The 13,899-nt window shown below is 38.5% G+C and overlaps 1 protein-coding gene across 1 annotated transcript in view; it reads left to right on the top strand.

Moving 5' to 3' along the window:
* LOC103201376 (dystrophin-like) overlaps positions 1-9,461 on the top strand; it is a 2,052,823-nt gene extending 2,043,362 nt beyond the window's left edge. The window contains exons 66-68 of the mRNA XM_042781676.1: positions 4,545-4,699; positions 8,812-9,096; positions 9,342-9,461. Coding sequence (XP_042637610.1) covers positions 4,545-4,699; positions 8,812-9,096; positions 9,342-9,461 — 560 coding nt within the window. The remainder of the gene's footprint in view (positions 1-4,544; positions 4,700-8,811; positions 9,097-9,341) is intronic.
* Positions 9,462-13,899: the final 4,438 nt, after the last annotated feature.

Here is a 13,899-nt window from a genome sequence, read left to right as displayed (position 1 = left end):
ACCTTAACTTATCAACTACAGCTTTCATTTTCACAGAGAGTGCCTGTGCCCAGAGAAGTAAGTGCCTTGTTCATGGCCACTCAGAAGTGAAATTAGGCTTCTGATATTATCTCAATGGCCTTGCTAAACTATTATCCAAATTAATAAAGGAGTTGTATGCTTCTCCACTTAGTAATAAAACAGTGCCCAACACTATCCTGCCTAATAGCTGATATAAACTACAGCATGTTCAAGGTGTGAATGTGTGAACATTTTTAGCTTTGTGATGCTATCTTTCCTGATTAATCATTTAGATGTAGTGAGATCACAACTGGTAGGGGCATTTGAGTATCTCAGTGTAAATATGCACTGTAAATAAACACTGAACATTAGCCAGTTTTTGTCTAATCTATTATCTATCTACAATCTGCCCCTCTGTCTTGAAGTATATGTATAAGTTGAATTCCACTGTAATAAAAGTAATAAAAGTCCTTATTGGATGCTTTCTAAATTTTCACCATTATTCTATTGAAGCACTATATGGGTAGAACAGACAATAATTTAAAAATAAGCCCCTTAAATGATTTGTCTGTAAGTTGCTGATCTGATGACAAAAGTATTTTATATGTATGTGCATTAATGAAAGAAATGCTTTCTTAGTCAGTGATATGCTATTGGGCTCTCTAAAATGAGGTGCCACTTTATGCAGATTAATGAACCATAGGGTCTAAGATAAGCTCTTGGTGCAATGAGACAATCCAGAAAGTAGTCAGCAGTGCTATGTGGGTGTTTCTGCTGCCTATATATTCTTTTATCTGCTGACCTCTGCCACATCATTTTTATCCCAAACTGCTCATGCTATCCTTTCCCTCTCATATCACCCCCTCACAAAGAAGCCCACATGCATTATATTAAACATCCTTAAATTATCAACCCAACAGCTTTAGAAAACTTGCCATCTTTTAAAGTTTGATTTTGTTCTGTGGTTCTTTTCTGGAAGAGCAACATAAAGAACAAAGGCAGATGGAAGCATCATTTGCCTCCTTTCAGGTACCATTCTGTTTTCCATCTGCTTCCACAAAGGATTTGAGCATTTATCCCTTTATACCTAGGGTGAGATTTGGCCCACTGCCTGTTTTCATAAATAAAGTTTTATTGAAACATAACCCACCCACTCATTTACCTATTGTCTGTGGGTGCTTTCACACTACAGGGAAGACTAATTGCAGCAGAGTTGAGTAGTTGCTACAGAGACCACATGGCTTGCAAAACCTGAAATATTTACTACCTACTCCGTGGAAGAAAGATGGAGCAGTCTAAGTCTACTTCTTTTGTAAAGATATGCTGCCTCAGAAACCCAGTGGAGGTCACTATAGTTGGAATCAACTGATGGCATTGGGGTTTTTTTTTTTTTTTTTTTTTTGAGTCCTTTGTGTCTTCTATGTACAGAATCATATTGTCTGCAAATAGAGATAGTTTTACTTCCTCTTTGCCAATTTGTATGCCTTTTATTTCTCCTTGCCAGAAAACATTTTCTTACCCCTGCTTTGCACTGATACTTTGCTGTCCGTACTAGCTCATTACATGTGTACAGCCACAAGCTCCAGTGCGGGTCAACTTTGAACCAAACTGTGCTTTGAACTTGATTTAAACATTTATATCCATGTTCACCAAAGAGTTTGCATGTTTTGATATTTAAAATGTAGCTATTTAAATCATATTTGACTTGTAATGAAACAGAAAACCTAAAAAGGGTCTCTCTCTTCTTTAACCTTTTTAACCAGCTAAGATAAGCTAAGGGCACCCAGAAACAGTCACATCCTGTAAGTAAAGTATGACTCTGAAGTAATGAATTACAACTAACAATTTCAAGTTTAAACTAACAATTTCCTCCATGAGGAAACTAGACTTTGCCAGACTTGACCAAATGCTTTGTTTAGACTCCAGATTTCCCTGCCCCCCACAAACTTCCCTTTTCTCTTGATTCATTTCCTGATAACAAACCACATTGCCAGATGGACATCCTAGGTAGAGAGCTAAGGAAACTCATTTTCAAAGAATGTATTTGCAAAGTAAAACTTTCATCTTAAAAAAAAAAAAAAATCAAACTCACTGCCGTGGAGTTGATTCCGACTCATAGCGACCCCTCCTTGGGTTTCCGAGGCGGTATCTCTATGGAAGTAGATTGTTCCATCTTCTTTCCAAGGAGTGACTGGTGGGTTTGAACTGCCAGCCTTCTGGTTAGCAGTCAAATGCCTTAGGCACTAGAACTTTTTTAAGTGTTGGAACAATTCGCCTCTATTTTGTCTGTATAGGACAATTCTCAAGACAGTAGAAAACATTATTTGCCTTTAACTTTTTCTTTTTTAAACAAAAGTGAGCCTTCCTTTAGTGCTCTGTTCATGAGCACATTTGGGACCTCAGTGATGAGGGAGTATTTTCAAAGCCTGCCATTTAACATGGCTGTGACAGGGCCATTTTATATATAAAACATGGTTTCTGAAGAAGTACCTGAAACAAAACATAAATCATTTGCTGCATATTCAGCAATGACCAGTTGATACTGAGGCTCTGAATATGGCTTGATGTAGAATTGATTTTTAAAAAAGTAAGCTTAATCATTGTAGGAGCCTCAATTACGTCTGAAACTAAATCTTACTGCTTTCTAGTAACAGTGTCTTCCCTAAAGTTCTGAAGTTTAGAAAATACACCAGAGTTACAAGACTGAATGTCACCAGCCCTTGGAGACCAAGCTGAAGGCAAGATCAAGTTGCTTCCATCACAAAAGGACTCTTGGCCATGTCCTAGCTGCTTTCTAACCAATTCAGTTTAGTTGACTTTTATCAAATACTCATAGGATCCAGGTACATTGCAAGGTATTGGGGATAGAGAGGTAGGTGAACAACATGTAGGGCCTCGCTCTCAAGGAGCTCTCATTCTTGTGGGGAAGAGAATTAACTATAATAACAAACAGTATAACTATGAAGTATAAAGATTATGAAATAAAATAAAACAAGCCTTTGTTAAAGGAATCAGAAAGAAAGAAGTGATTAATTCATGTTGAGATTCATTGCAGCCATCAAAGAAGAACTGAAATTCTCCTTCCATCCCTTTTCCTGTCATCTGTCATGAGCCGACCACTGCCAACACCCATTACTCTCTTTTCCCTGGTTTGAGGATCGTCACAAATACATCCCCATTACATGGTCAAACATGGGATTTTTGTACTAAGGCACTTGACTGCTAACCAGAAGGCTGGCGGTTCAAACCCACTAGCCACTCCTTGGAAGGAAGGTTGGGCAATCTACTTCCATACTGATACTGCCTCAGAAACCCAAGGAGGGGTTGCTATGAGTCGGATCTGACTTGACGGCACATAACAACAGCAACAACAAGAAGTCTGTGACTCGCGTAGGAAAGGAAGGAAGGAGGGACGAAGGAAGAAAGGATGGGCATCCTTAGAAAATGTGTATTAGGAGTTTTAAACCCTGAACTTAAGTTTTGGAAGGTTTCATTTGGAATACTAGCTCCATACTTCTTCATTCTAGGCTAGTTGTTCTGTGGAATTTTAGTCATCTTAGAGTCACTGCTCATGGTGGGACAGGGGGGATAGGAGATACTCTACAAGATCTCTCACTACTCTGCTTTTATCTGCTCTGAGTGCTGGGATTCCACATAAGGAAGTGTTTAGAAAGTTGGAAAACCAGTATTTCAATTTGACGACTTTTGAGATAAAGGGAAATTGTGTGACCAAGACATTCTATCTATGGCCAGAGGTTCCAGATTTTCTGTCTACCTATGAATATCATCATTAAACAATTTCTCATCAGAATTTGCTGTAAAAAAATGCATCTAGATGGAGGGTTCTGTAAAACAAACAAAGCCAATGGGTCCTCAGCCATTGACTGTCAAGGCTTTTGATGTCTCTTGAACTATGAGAAGGAAGCTGATGGCTCATTCTTGGATTTGCCCATTGGTGGGACCGCGTCTTCTCCCCACCCCATTTTTTCCTTCTATTTTCTCAAAATTACCCAATCCCATCATGGGCCTGCTCAGCTTCTACTGGACAAAAGAAATTCTCCCACGAGGGTAGAATCCAGTCTCTTTGGGGTCCTGCTTATATTCGGGGCACAGGCTTTTGGCATACAAAGTTTACTACTATTTATGTTTCAATGTGCTAATTGTCAAGGCCAGAGGGATGAGAGTCTGAGATTTTGGGACATTAAATTGGAGATTTTGCAGTCACCTTTGAAAACAATGCTCAATTTGTCAAATACCTATTTCTGTGCCAGTTTTCATTCAGTTTAATGTATGAACCCTATGGATTCTATAAGTGATGTCTCCTGGACCATGTTATCTGTTTACACTGATTTTAAGTGTATGTAAAGTTATTTGACTAGATGTGTTTTTGGTTTGTTTGTTTTTCCCCCCCAGAAGGGAATCAATGAATTGTCATCTCAACATTTGTTTGGTAAAAGAAGCAAATTTGGTATGAAACTGTATATTTATGCATGATTTTTGTTTTCCTTTCTGATATCTCTGCCTCTCCCTCTCTATTATTAAAGGAAGAAATACCCCTGGAAAGCCAATGAGAGAGGTTAGTGAGATTCAGGCTCACACCCATGGCTTCTGTCTGTCTCATCTTGCTTTCTGTGTTTGGCGTTTATGTAAGAATTGTGTGCGTGCACGCGCATGTGTGTATTACACGTTGTGTCGTCATGTAAGGATGGTAGCCACCTCTCCACTTGCAGCTCATGAGGAATATTCCTCAAACGTTCATTTCTGTTGTCATCACTATGATGACAAGACCAAGGAGTTGGGGGAGCAGAGATCTCTTTAAAATGTCAATTCTTTGTAGTCCCTAGGTTGGAATCCTGCAGCTCGTCATCTGTTGCCATTTGCAACACAAACAAAATCTTCAAAATAAATTTAGTTTTGAACATAATTGATGAGTCATAAAATTTCCTTCTACTTCTAGGACCCTAGCATTTTCTGCCAGTGTCCTTGGTTTCTATTCTTCTGGAACAGCTTTGTTTTGTTTTCTTGTTTTATTTTCTCCTGGCTTCCACACTCTTTCCCAGTTTAGCTAACATTTTTTGAGCACTTGCTGTGCGCCAGGCACTGTTCTAAACACTTGCCATATTCTTCATCATGTAATCTTCATGACAAAGCTATGAGGTAGGTACTCTTACTAGCCCCGTTTTACAGATAAGGAAGCCAAGTCAGTGAGAGGGTAAGCAATGTGCCCGAGGTGACAGAACTAGGATTTGAATGCAGGGAATCTGGCTCCGGAGCCCTATTCTTAATGAACTCTTACACTGTATTGCCACTTTAGAAAATGGTGTTTGAAGGGCATAGATCATTTTAACTATGCCCTTAAAGACACTCCTTTTTCTATTTGGCATTTAGAGCCAGCTAAGACTATAACCAATTCAGTATAAAAATTAAGATATTGGAGTCTTGGGGGATTTGTAAAAATGCCTATTTGTGGGGTAAAAAAGTATCCCTGATGGCTCAACAGTTAAGCACTCGCTGATAACCGGTAGGTTGGTGGTTTGAACCCACAAGCCATTCCACAGGAGGAAGACCAGGCAAAGTGCTCCTGTAAAGATTACAGTCTACAGAGCCCTATGGAGGAGTTCAGCTCTGTCACATGGGGTCGCTATAAGTTGGAAATTGACTCAACGGCACAAAACGGCAACAACAACATGCAGGAAAAGGGGTAGGATGCAGCCTTATCACTGAATGTGGTTTGGGGTTTTACAGTGGAAGATGCTTCTTATTCCTATTCCACTAGGAATATTGTCTGCACATCAAATGATTATTGAATGACAAAGTGTTGAGTCACAGCCCAAGTGAAAAGCTTGTACTTACCAAGAGCTTAGTGTCAAGGAGGGGAGAAGGGAAGCTCTGCCGTGGGATGGCAGTAGTGGGTACTGTCCCGGGAGGCAGGCTGGATGTGTGCAGAGGCCTGTGAGATGATTCTGGTTCCTTAGCAAGTGGAGGGGCAAGAGTAGCCACTGATTCATTTAACTGTAAGGCGTCATGCTGGAAATTCTGCCAACACCACGTCATCCCAGTCTGATGAATTATTGATCCTAACAGTTTGCCTGGCTCATACACTTCTTATGTGAGACTTCTTTGGTTCATTCTTATGGTAAGTGCCCCCTTAAGCTTTATTTGAACCTTCTGTGAAAAGTTGCCCTACAATACTGACCACCCTGAACTTGTTCCTCTCACTAATGAAGTTTAGAAAAGATTAACACATATCATTGAGGCCATATAAGCGTTTGAAGCCTTTATTACTCCAAGTGTAAAATAGTCAGATAAGTTTCCAGAAAGCTGGAGAACCAAAACAATAATGATTTTTAACACAATGGTAAAACCCAAAATATACAGTAGATAAGGTGCATTTTTTAAAAAAGATTAAATTATAGAGGGGAAATTAAAAAAAGAAAAAAAGAGGTAAGCACATTTCACTGCAGTATTCTGGCTTGGCTTTGGCCAATTGAATGCTACCCATTTATTTGGGAATTATATTTTTAAAAAAAAATTAGAGTGCCAGATTGCTGTTGAGGTCTTGGATCTTTGCCAGAAAGTCTCAATTCCAATCACTGTGGAAAACAACTCCCTCAGGCAGTGGTGCCGTGTGAGACTAAATGTGTTGCAGTTCGCAAACTTGGAAAAACATGCAACTGCCCTAATGTTCAACACATGGGGCCTTTGTGTTCAACAATCCTTGCTCAAGAATGGATTAAATTAATACTTTCTATGGAAGTATTTTTGCGTCAACTTGTGCTTGCACCTGATTACAGATGCCTGAATGCTGGCAGCCTTTCAGTGCCTCTTGCATTCATAGTACGAGCTTTTAATTTTGCAGTCAGAAAAATCTGTCGGGTAAAATTGAAAACCTCCCTAAAGCTCTGCCCTACACACATGGTAATAGAACCATGGTACAAACCCACTTTCTGCATCCAGAGTATAGTGCAGTTTGAACCCTCAGTGGGTTGAGTTCTGATTCTTTTCAATAGTATTTGGCCAAAGAGATAGAACCTTTCTTTCTGGATCCAGTGAAAACTTCCATGAAGAAAAATTTAATTCCGGTAAAATAGGTATTTGTAAATGAAGCACCCAAAGGCATGACAGATCCGTTGAGGTGCCTCTAAAGGTTCTTGATTTTTATAGCTTAGAGATAGCTACAAGGTCAGTTGTGAAAATGTAAGTCTTAACGGGCTAAAGGCCACCTAACATTTTGTGCGGGGGTGTGTGGCATATTAAGAATACTGCTGGGTAATGTTTAAGTAGCAGACACCCCTAGAACGTACACCTCTTGAGACACTCAGGAATTTTCCTTTCGGGTAGAAACTGAGCATCATTTCTAGGAGTGGAAGCCTCACTCGGCTGTATAATCTAGAAATGCCTTTTCTTCTTTAGCATCGTTTAACTGCAGTCCACGTTGCCTAGCACACAGTCTTAAAAGACACTTTTTGATTCTTAATCCATAAACCAAGGGGGAAAAATATGTTCTTCTCTTTGTTCTTTAGGTCTTATAATACATAGTCTAACTACCAGGTGGACTATACTAAAGCCAGATGTGGGTAATGGAAAATCATTTGGATTATATTCAGGTATTAGGTTGTAAAGGTCTTGGGTTTTGTTTTTACTGGTTTTGATAATAGCAGTTAAAATTGTAAGTAATTAAAAATCTGCAGTTAGTCTATCCATTTTCAATTATGCATGAATAATTGTGCTAGTTTCCCAGGGGAGCTGGGCTATCAAAAACAGATAGAGAGGAAGCTCTCCAACCTAGGGACAATAATTATATATTTTTGCTATGAGCTGTAAGGAGCAGCGAAGAGCTCACTGTACTTTCCTGTGGTTTTTATGGCTTTGAAAAAGCCAAAGGTGGTTTCAGTTTGTCACTCAGGACTGCCAAATTATTAGCCTCCTTTATGAATAGTACATATGCTACAGTTGCAACCTCAACCAAAATCCAAAGTGATGTTTTTAAAACGCAAGTATTTTTCACAGAAACTCTTTGGATTAATAAAGCTCAAAGAGATTTACAAACTTGGTCACCTTAAGTTAAATGGCTGAGTGGCATTAAACTGTCAATAAGTCTGAACATGATCTGGTGCCATCACTGTTTAAGTCCTTGCCCATGAATCCTCTTCTGATACTCTCTCTCTTTCATATTTTTTAAAAAGATTATGCCTTTTGAAATAAATATTAGAATAGAATACCTGTCCTAGTCTGTATTTAATTTTTATTGAATTATTATGGGAATCTGTAAAGTTGATCCATGGCAAGGTAGTAATAGCCCAGTAAAGCATTTTTAGTTCCAAAGACAGTACTTGAATAGTGGAATGATTTACTAATGTTCAAGAATAAAAATATGGGACATACATGAAAAGGCAAGTCATAAAGTATGTCTCAGATTATGTTACTCTAGATCCGAATTTTGTTACAAAGTACCCAGGGACATTAAACCGCTCCTAGGTTCCATGCTGGGGGATTAATGCTAGGTCATGCCACATTATTATTAAAAGGTTATCCCGATAGTTAACCCTCATTTGGGAAGAGATCAAAGGTAGATTCACAGATTACCCAAATCCATGCTATACGTGTGGGTCATATTATAATTAAGCTCTGGAGTAATTTGGAATGAAAAGTGAGTTTTATTCTGAAGCTTCCTAATTCAAATGTTACTTATGTACTAAAAGGTCAATTCAAGAGTTTATTTTTCAATCCAAGTAAAAGCAGAGAGAAAATAGCCACCTCCACCATAGCCTCAGAAGTGAGCCAGCAGCTTGAAAATGCCTTGAAATGAAGATTTCATGTGGTGGTGATGGTGGTGGTGATGATGATAGTAGTGGTGGACGTGATGGTGATATTGGAAGTGATAATGGTGGTAGTGGTGATCGCAGTTGGGCAGGTGGTGGAGTTTGTGATGGTGTTGGTACTGTTGAGGGTGATGGTGGTACTGGTGAGGGTGATGGAGTTAGTGATGGTGGTGGTGAGGGTAGTAGTGAGGGAGGTGGAGTTAGTGGTGGTGGTAGTGGTGAGGGTGATGGTGGTGAAGGGGGTGGTGCTAGTTATGGTGGTGTTGACTTGATAGTAAAAAATTGTAGTCCAAGTAGATCATAATTAACCACCCACAGCAAAACGGAAAAGGTCCATCCCATCATGAAGTATTCCTGTTATGACAGGAATATTGTACTTATCCACAGAATCCTTTTGCTGTGTGATAGTTACATTGGGAGGATGTGTGCAGTGTTTGACATTTTTCTGTTTAAATAATACCAGTAGGTTAGTCCAACGTTAAGCTAATACTAACAATGTGTAATGGCTTCATTAACAAGGCGTTGCTTTTGGAAACTGGTGAAAATCCAATCCCGTTGCGCACCCCCTCGATGCAGCTTCTGTGTTGTCTTCACCTAGAAATGGGGAATGATTTTCCCAACGGCGAAGATTCAGGATGACGGCATCTGCATGTTCTGTAAAGTCTTCTTCCTCTTTGTTTTTCAGGACACAATGTAGGAAGTCTTTTCCACATGGCAGATGATTTGGGCAGAGCGATGGAGTCCTTAGTTTCAGTCATGACAGATGAAGAAGGGGCAGAATAAATGTTTTACAACTCCTGATTCCCGCATGGTTTTTATAATATTCATACAAAAAAAAAAAGAGGATTAGACAGTAAGAGTTTACAAGAAAAAAAAATCTATATTTTTGTGAAGGGTAGTGGTACTATACTGTAGATTTCAGTAGTTTCTAAGTCTGTTATTGTTTTGTTAACAATGGCAGGTTTTACACGTCTATGCAATTGTACAAAAAAGTTATAAGAAAACTACATGTAAAATCTTGATAGCTAAATAACTTGCCATTTCTTTATATGGATCGCATTTTGGGTTGTTTAAAAAATTTATAACAGTTATAAAGAAAGATTGTAAACTAAAGTGTACTTTATAAAAAAAAGTTGTTTATAAAAACCCCTAAAAATGAACACACACACACACACACACAAATTTTGAGGCAGTGCATTGTTTTGCATCCTTTAGCGTGATATCCATATAAGATTCATGGCTTTTTTTTTTTCCTTTTCTTGCATATTCAAGATAGGACTTTCTCTAATACCACCAAATGACTATTTCACCTTACTCTTTTTGGGATTGTTGACTGAGTGGGGCTGGTTGTGAATTTTCACTTTATACAGCTATATATCTATAAGTATAAAAATACTATAGGTGTATAGATAAATAGATATAAATTTCTATAAACCTTTTAACTTTCTTGTTCAAATGTTCCTGCTACTTCTTAATGGAAAGAAATTGCCTCTAGTCATCCAGGTTTACCTGCTTGGTCTAGAATAAATTTTCCCTGGAGCCTGAAGCCAGGAGGAAACTACACTAAAACATTGTCTAGCGCTCCAGATGTTTCTCATTTTAAACTTTCCGCTGACAACTAGTGTATTGATTTTTTTTAAAGGAACATGTGAGTGAATACATAGACTTATTATATCAGAGTAATCCAGTGGCTGATATATCCAGCTTCCTGCTGCTGACAATGCCACGATTTGGATTAAATGATGCTCCAGCGGAGGCTGGAGTATCACAAGGCATTTTTAACTCCGAGGCAGTAGACAGTGAGGGTAGCAGGGGAGAGCTGTGGATTCCCAGCCAATTGCTGCGAAGGAACAGGCCACTCTTGAAGTAAAGGATTGGATGAATGTCCATAACCATACATAGAGGTCTGTATAATTCCCACTGAAATATTCTGCCCTCTTCTCACAGTGAACTGGCAGTGTTTTTTTGGTTTTGTTGTGTTTTTGTAAGGTTTTTTCCCATTGCAGTGAGATTTTAAATGCCGCAACACTTAATTTAAAATAACCCTTGGGAAAATGTGTAAGACAGTAGCCTCATCACATAGTGATACTGTTAAATATTCAACCCAAAAGCCCATGAACTGTGTTTCTCTCCTTTGCATTTATCTGCAAGTAATTCCACACAGTTTTGTTAAGTGAGAAGGCAATCTACTCAATGTTCCAAAAGCTACTCCAAACCCTTTGTGGTGGATTCAGTAGGTTAAATACATAAACAAAGATAAATTGTTCAAAAAGGTGAGAAAAACTCAAGAGGAAAAGCTTAGAACTGGTAGGAAAAAGCTTTACTCTTTCATGTCGTTTTATTAGTCTCTGATTTTGTCGTTCATTCACAAGAAGTCACCGTGTGACCTGTCGTTTTTGCAAATCTGTTACCTCTTACATCAAGTGTAATTAACTTTTGGAGAGTGGGTTTTGTCCATGATTTTATTAATGATATTTAACATCAAACATGGCTTCTCATGCTATTTCTACCTCACTTTGGTTTTGGGGTGTTCCTGATAATTGTGCACACCCGATTTCCCAGCTTCATCACTTGTCCATGTGTGAACATTTTTCTCCATTTCTTTTTTCCTTTATTATTTCCAAAAGAAAACCCAAAGCTCTAAGGTAACAAGATTATACGAAGATTTGGTTCTAGTCTTACATTTTTCCCTTTCTGCGACCTGGACTTTTTCTTTACCTCCGCCTCCGCCCCCAGTTTTTTTTTTTTTTTTTTTTCCTTTAACCGAGAGTTTTATAAAGGGTTACTTTATATCCTACCACAAAGTTTAAGTTTCATTCTAAAATCAGAGCTAAATAGAGTGCATAATTTTGTTTTAATCTTTTTGTTTTGATTTAACTTTTAGACATTAGTTCTGGAGTGAGTCTGTCAAAATATTTGAATAAAAATTGAGAGCTTTATTGCCGCATTTTAAGCATAATTTGGACATTATTTCATGTTCTTTATAACCACTGAGTATTAAACTGTAAATCATAATGTAACTGAAGCATAAACATCACGTGGCATGTTATGTCATTGTTTTCAGGTACTGGGTTCTTACTTGAGTATCATAATATATTGTGTTTTAACACCAACACTGTAACATTTACTAATTTTTTTTTAAACTTACGTTTTACTGCATTTTCACAACATATCAGACTTCACCAAATATATGCCTTACTATTGTATTATATTACTGCTTTACTGTGTATCTCAATAAAGCACGCAGTTATGTTACAAAAAAGTGTGGACTGGACTTCAGTATCTTGTTTCTGTTTTAATTTTGTTATTTCATTTTTAATAGGTAGTACATTCATATGGTTCCAAAAATAAAATCTTGAAAGGCAAGCAGTGAAAAGCCTCACACCCTCTTTCCCTTCCACATCCTCCTCATTGCCCTACAAGCAAACATTATTTTTAATTTCTTGTGTGTCCTTCCAGTGTGTCTTTATTCTTATAAAAGCAATCCTAATATATATCCCTACTTTTCTCCTTTGATTACACAGAACATAGCACTCCATGCACCCAATTATGCACTTTGCTTGTATGAGCTTCACAGTGGACTCTGTGGACTTTTAATATATAGAAAGTGTTCTCATTCTATTTTTATAGCAGTATAATATTCCAGTGTATGTTTGTAGTATATTTTATATAAGCAACCCCCTTTGGTGGGATACCTGGATTGTTTTCAGTCCTTTGCTATCACAAACCATAGTGTGCACCTCTCATTTAATCATTTTACTTGTGCACAAATGCATGCGTGGGACACATTCTGAAGTGAGAATGCTTGATCAAAGGGCATAAGCATTTGTAACTTGGTAGATCTTTTTTTATGCAGCAACAGTCATGGTATTTGTTTTAGTAATAACAGGTATATGAATTAATCAGGTTGCAATGCACATTTTTCTTCTTGGAAATTTCACATCCTTTCTATTATTGTTAATGATACCCAAGCTTAGAGGAAGTGTGAGTGGTAAGAGAAGTCCTTGAAATGATGCTTCAGAACTGGTTCTGGGGAGGATTCATAGTCTTCAGAGAGAGACTCCTTCTTACCCACCCACCCACCCCTACCTGTGCCCTAGCTTCAAGGAAGGCTTGGAAAATGAGTAGCAGTGTCAGTGCCTCTAGGAGAAGCTATCTTTGCCCAAGAGAACTCAGATGCTGGCAGATCAAGGAAATGAAAACAGTCCACTAGGTACAACTCACCTTAGTGATTTTAGAAATAATAGGAGCTAAATGAGCTTATTAATAATGGTGTTAGTGGATGTGGTGTCTCCAATATGAATCACTTGAAAACGTTTTCAGGGTGGGGTGATGATGGTTACCGAGGTGCCTGCTACACTGAAAGACTTCCCTTGAAATCCACATACACCAAGACTAATTTTCATCCTATTTAAATAAACATATCAAAGCATTTGTCCTGCCTGCCATTCCCCAAACCTGCCTTTGTTTGAATCCCCCAGACTGGCTGTTTTGATGGCACTTAACTAGGTATCTGAGAAATCTTCAGCACCTCAGTGTGTCTAACACAACCATGTGTAGATGGTTCTAAGGAGGAAATTTGGCTTTCCATTCCATACATTGGCACAGGCTGGAAGAGAGGAAATTGTTTTGGCTAAAATTTTAAAATGGATCAAAACGGGTGCTGATGGTGCAGCAGCAAAGGAAATAAATGTGTGTTGGGGGAAGCACCAAGACTAACGGATGTGTTCTGGGTTGTCACGATGGGATTTCCCTGAATTTGCAATGCTCTAATGGTGGAATCAATACAAAGGCAAGCCCTGGCACACTCCCAAGGACTGCCTTCAAGTCCAGTGTAGGGAGCACAAGAATCTAGTTCTTTCCCACAGTGGCAAAGCCACTGCTGAATAAGAACAATGAACACATTCTTCATTGCTCCTTGGCCTTCACTGTGCTGCAATCTCATCGACATATTTGATAACGTGGAGAATGGCAAGACATCAGCCATTTCATAATAAGCAATACTTTGTGAATGCATTCAGTTTGGGGATGTTTGTGTTTTACATGCAGAAAAGATAATACACAGTAACATGAGGCT

Source organism: Orycteropus afer, unplaced genomic scaffold (genome assembly GCF_000298275.1).
Source record: "Orycteropus afer afer isolate SDZICR_OR568_19922 unplaced genomic scaffold, OryAfe1.0 scaffold00148, whole genome shotgun sequence".
Taxonomy (NCBI): domain Eukaryota; kingdom Metazoa; phylum Chordata; class Mammalia; order Tubulidentata; family Orycteropodidae; genus Orycteropus; species Orycteropus afer.
The sequence above is the reverse complement of the archived record's forward strand: the minus strand, read 5'-3'. Positions and strand labels throughout refer to the sequence as shown.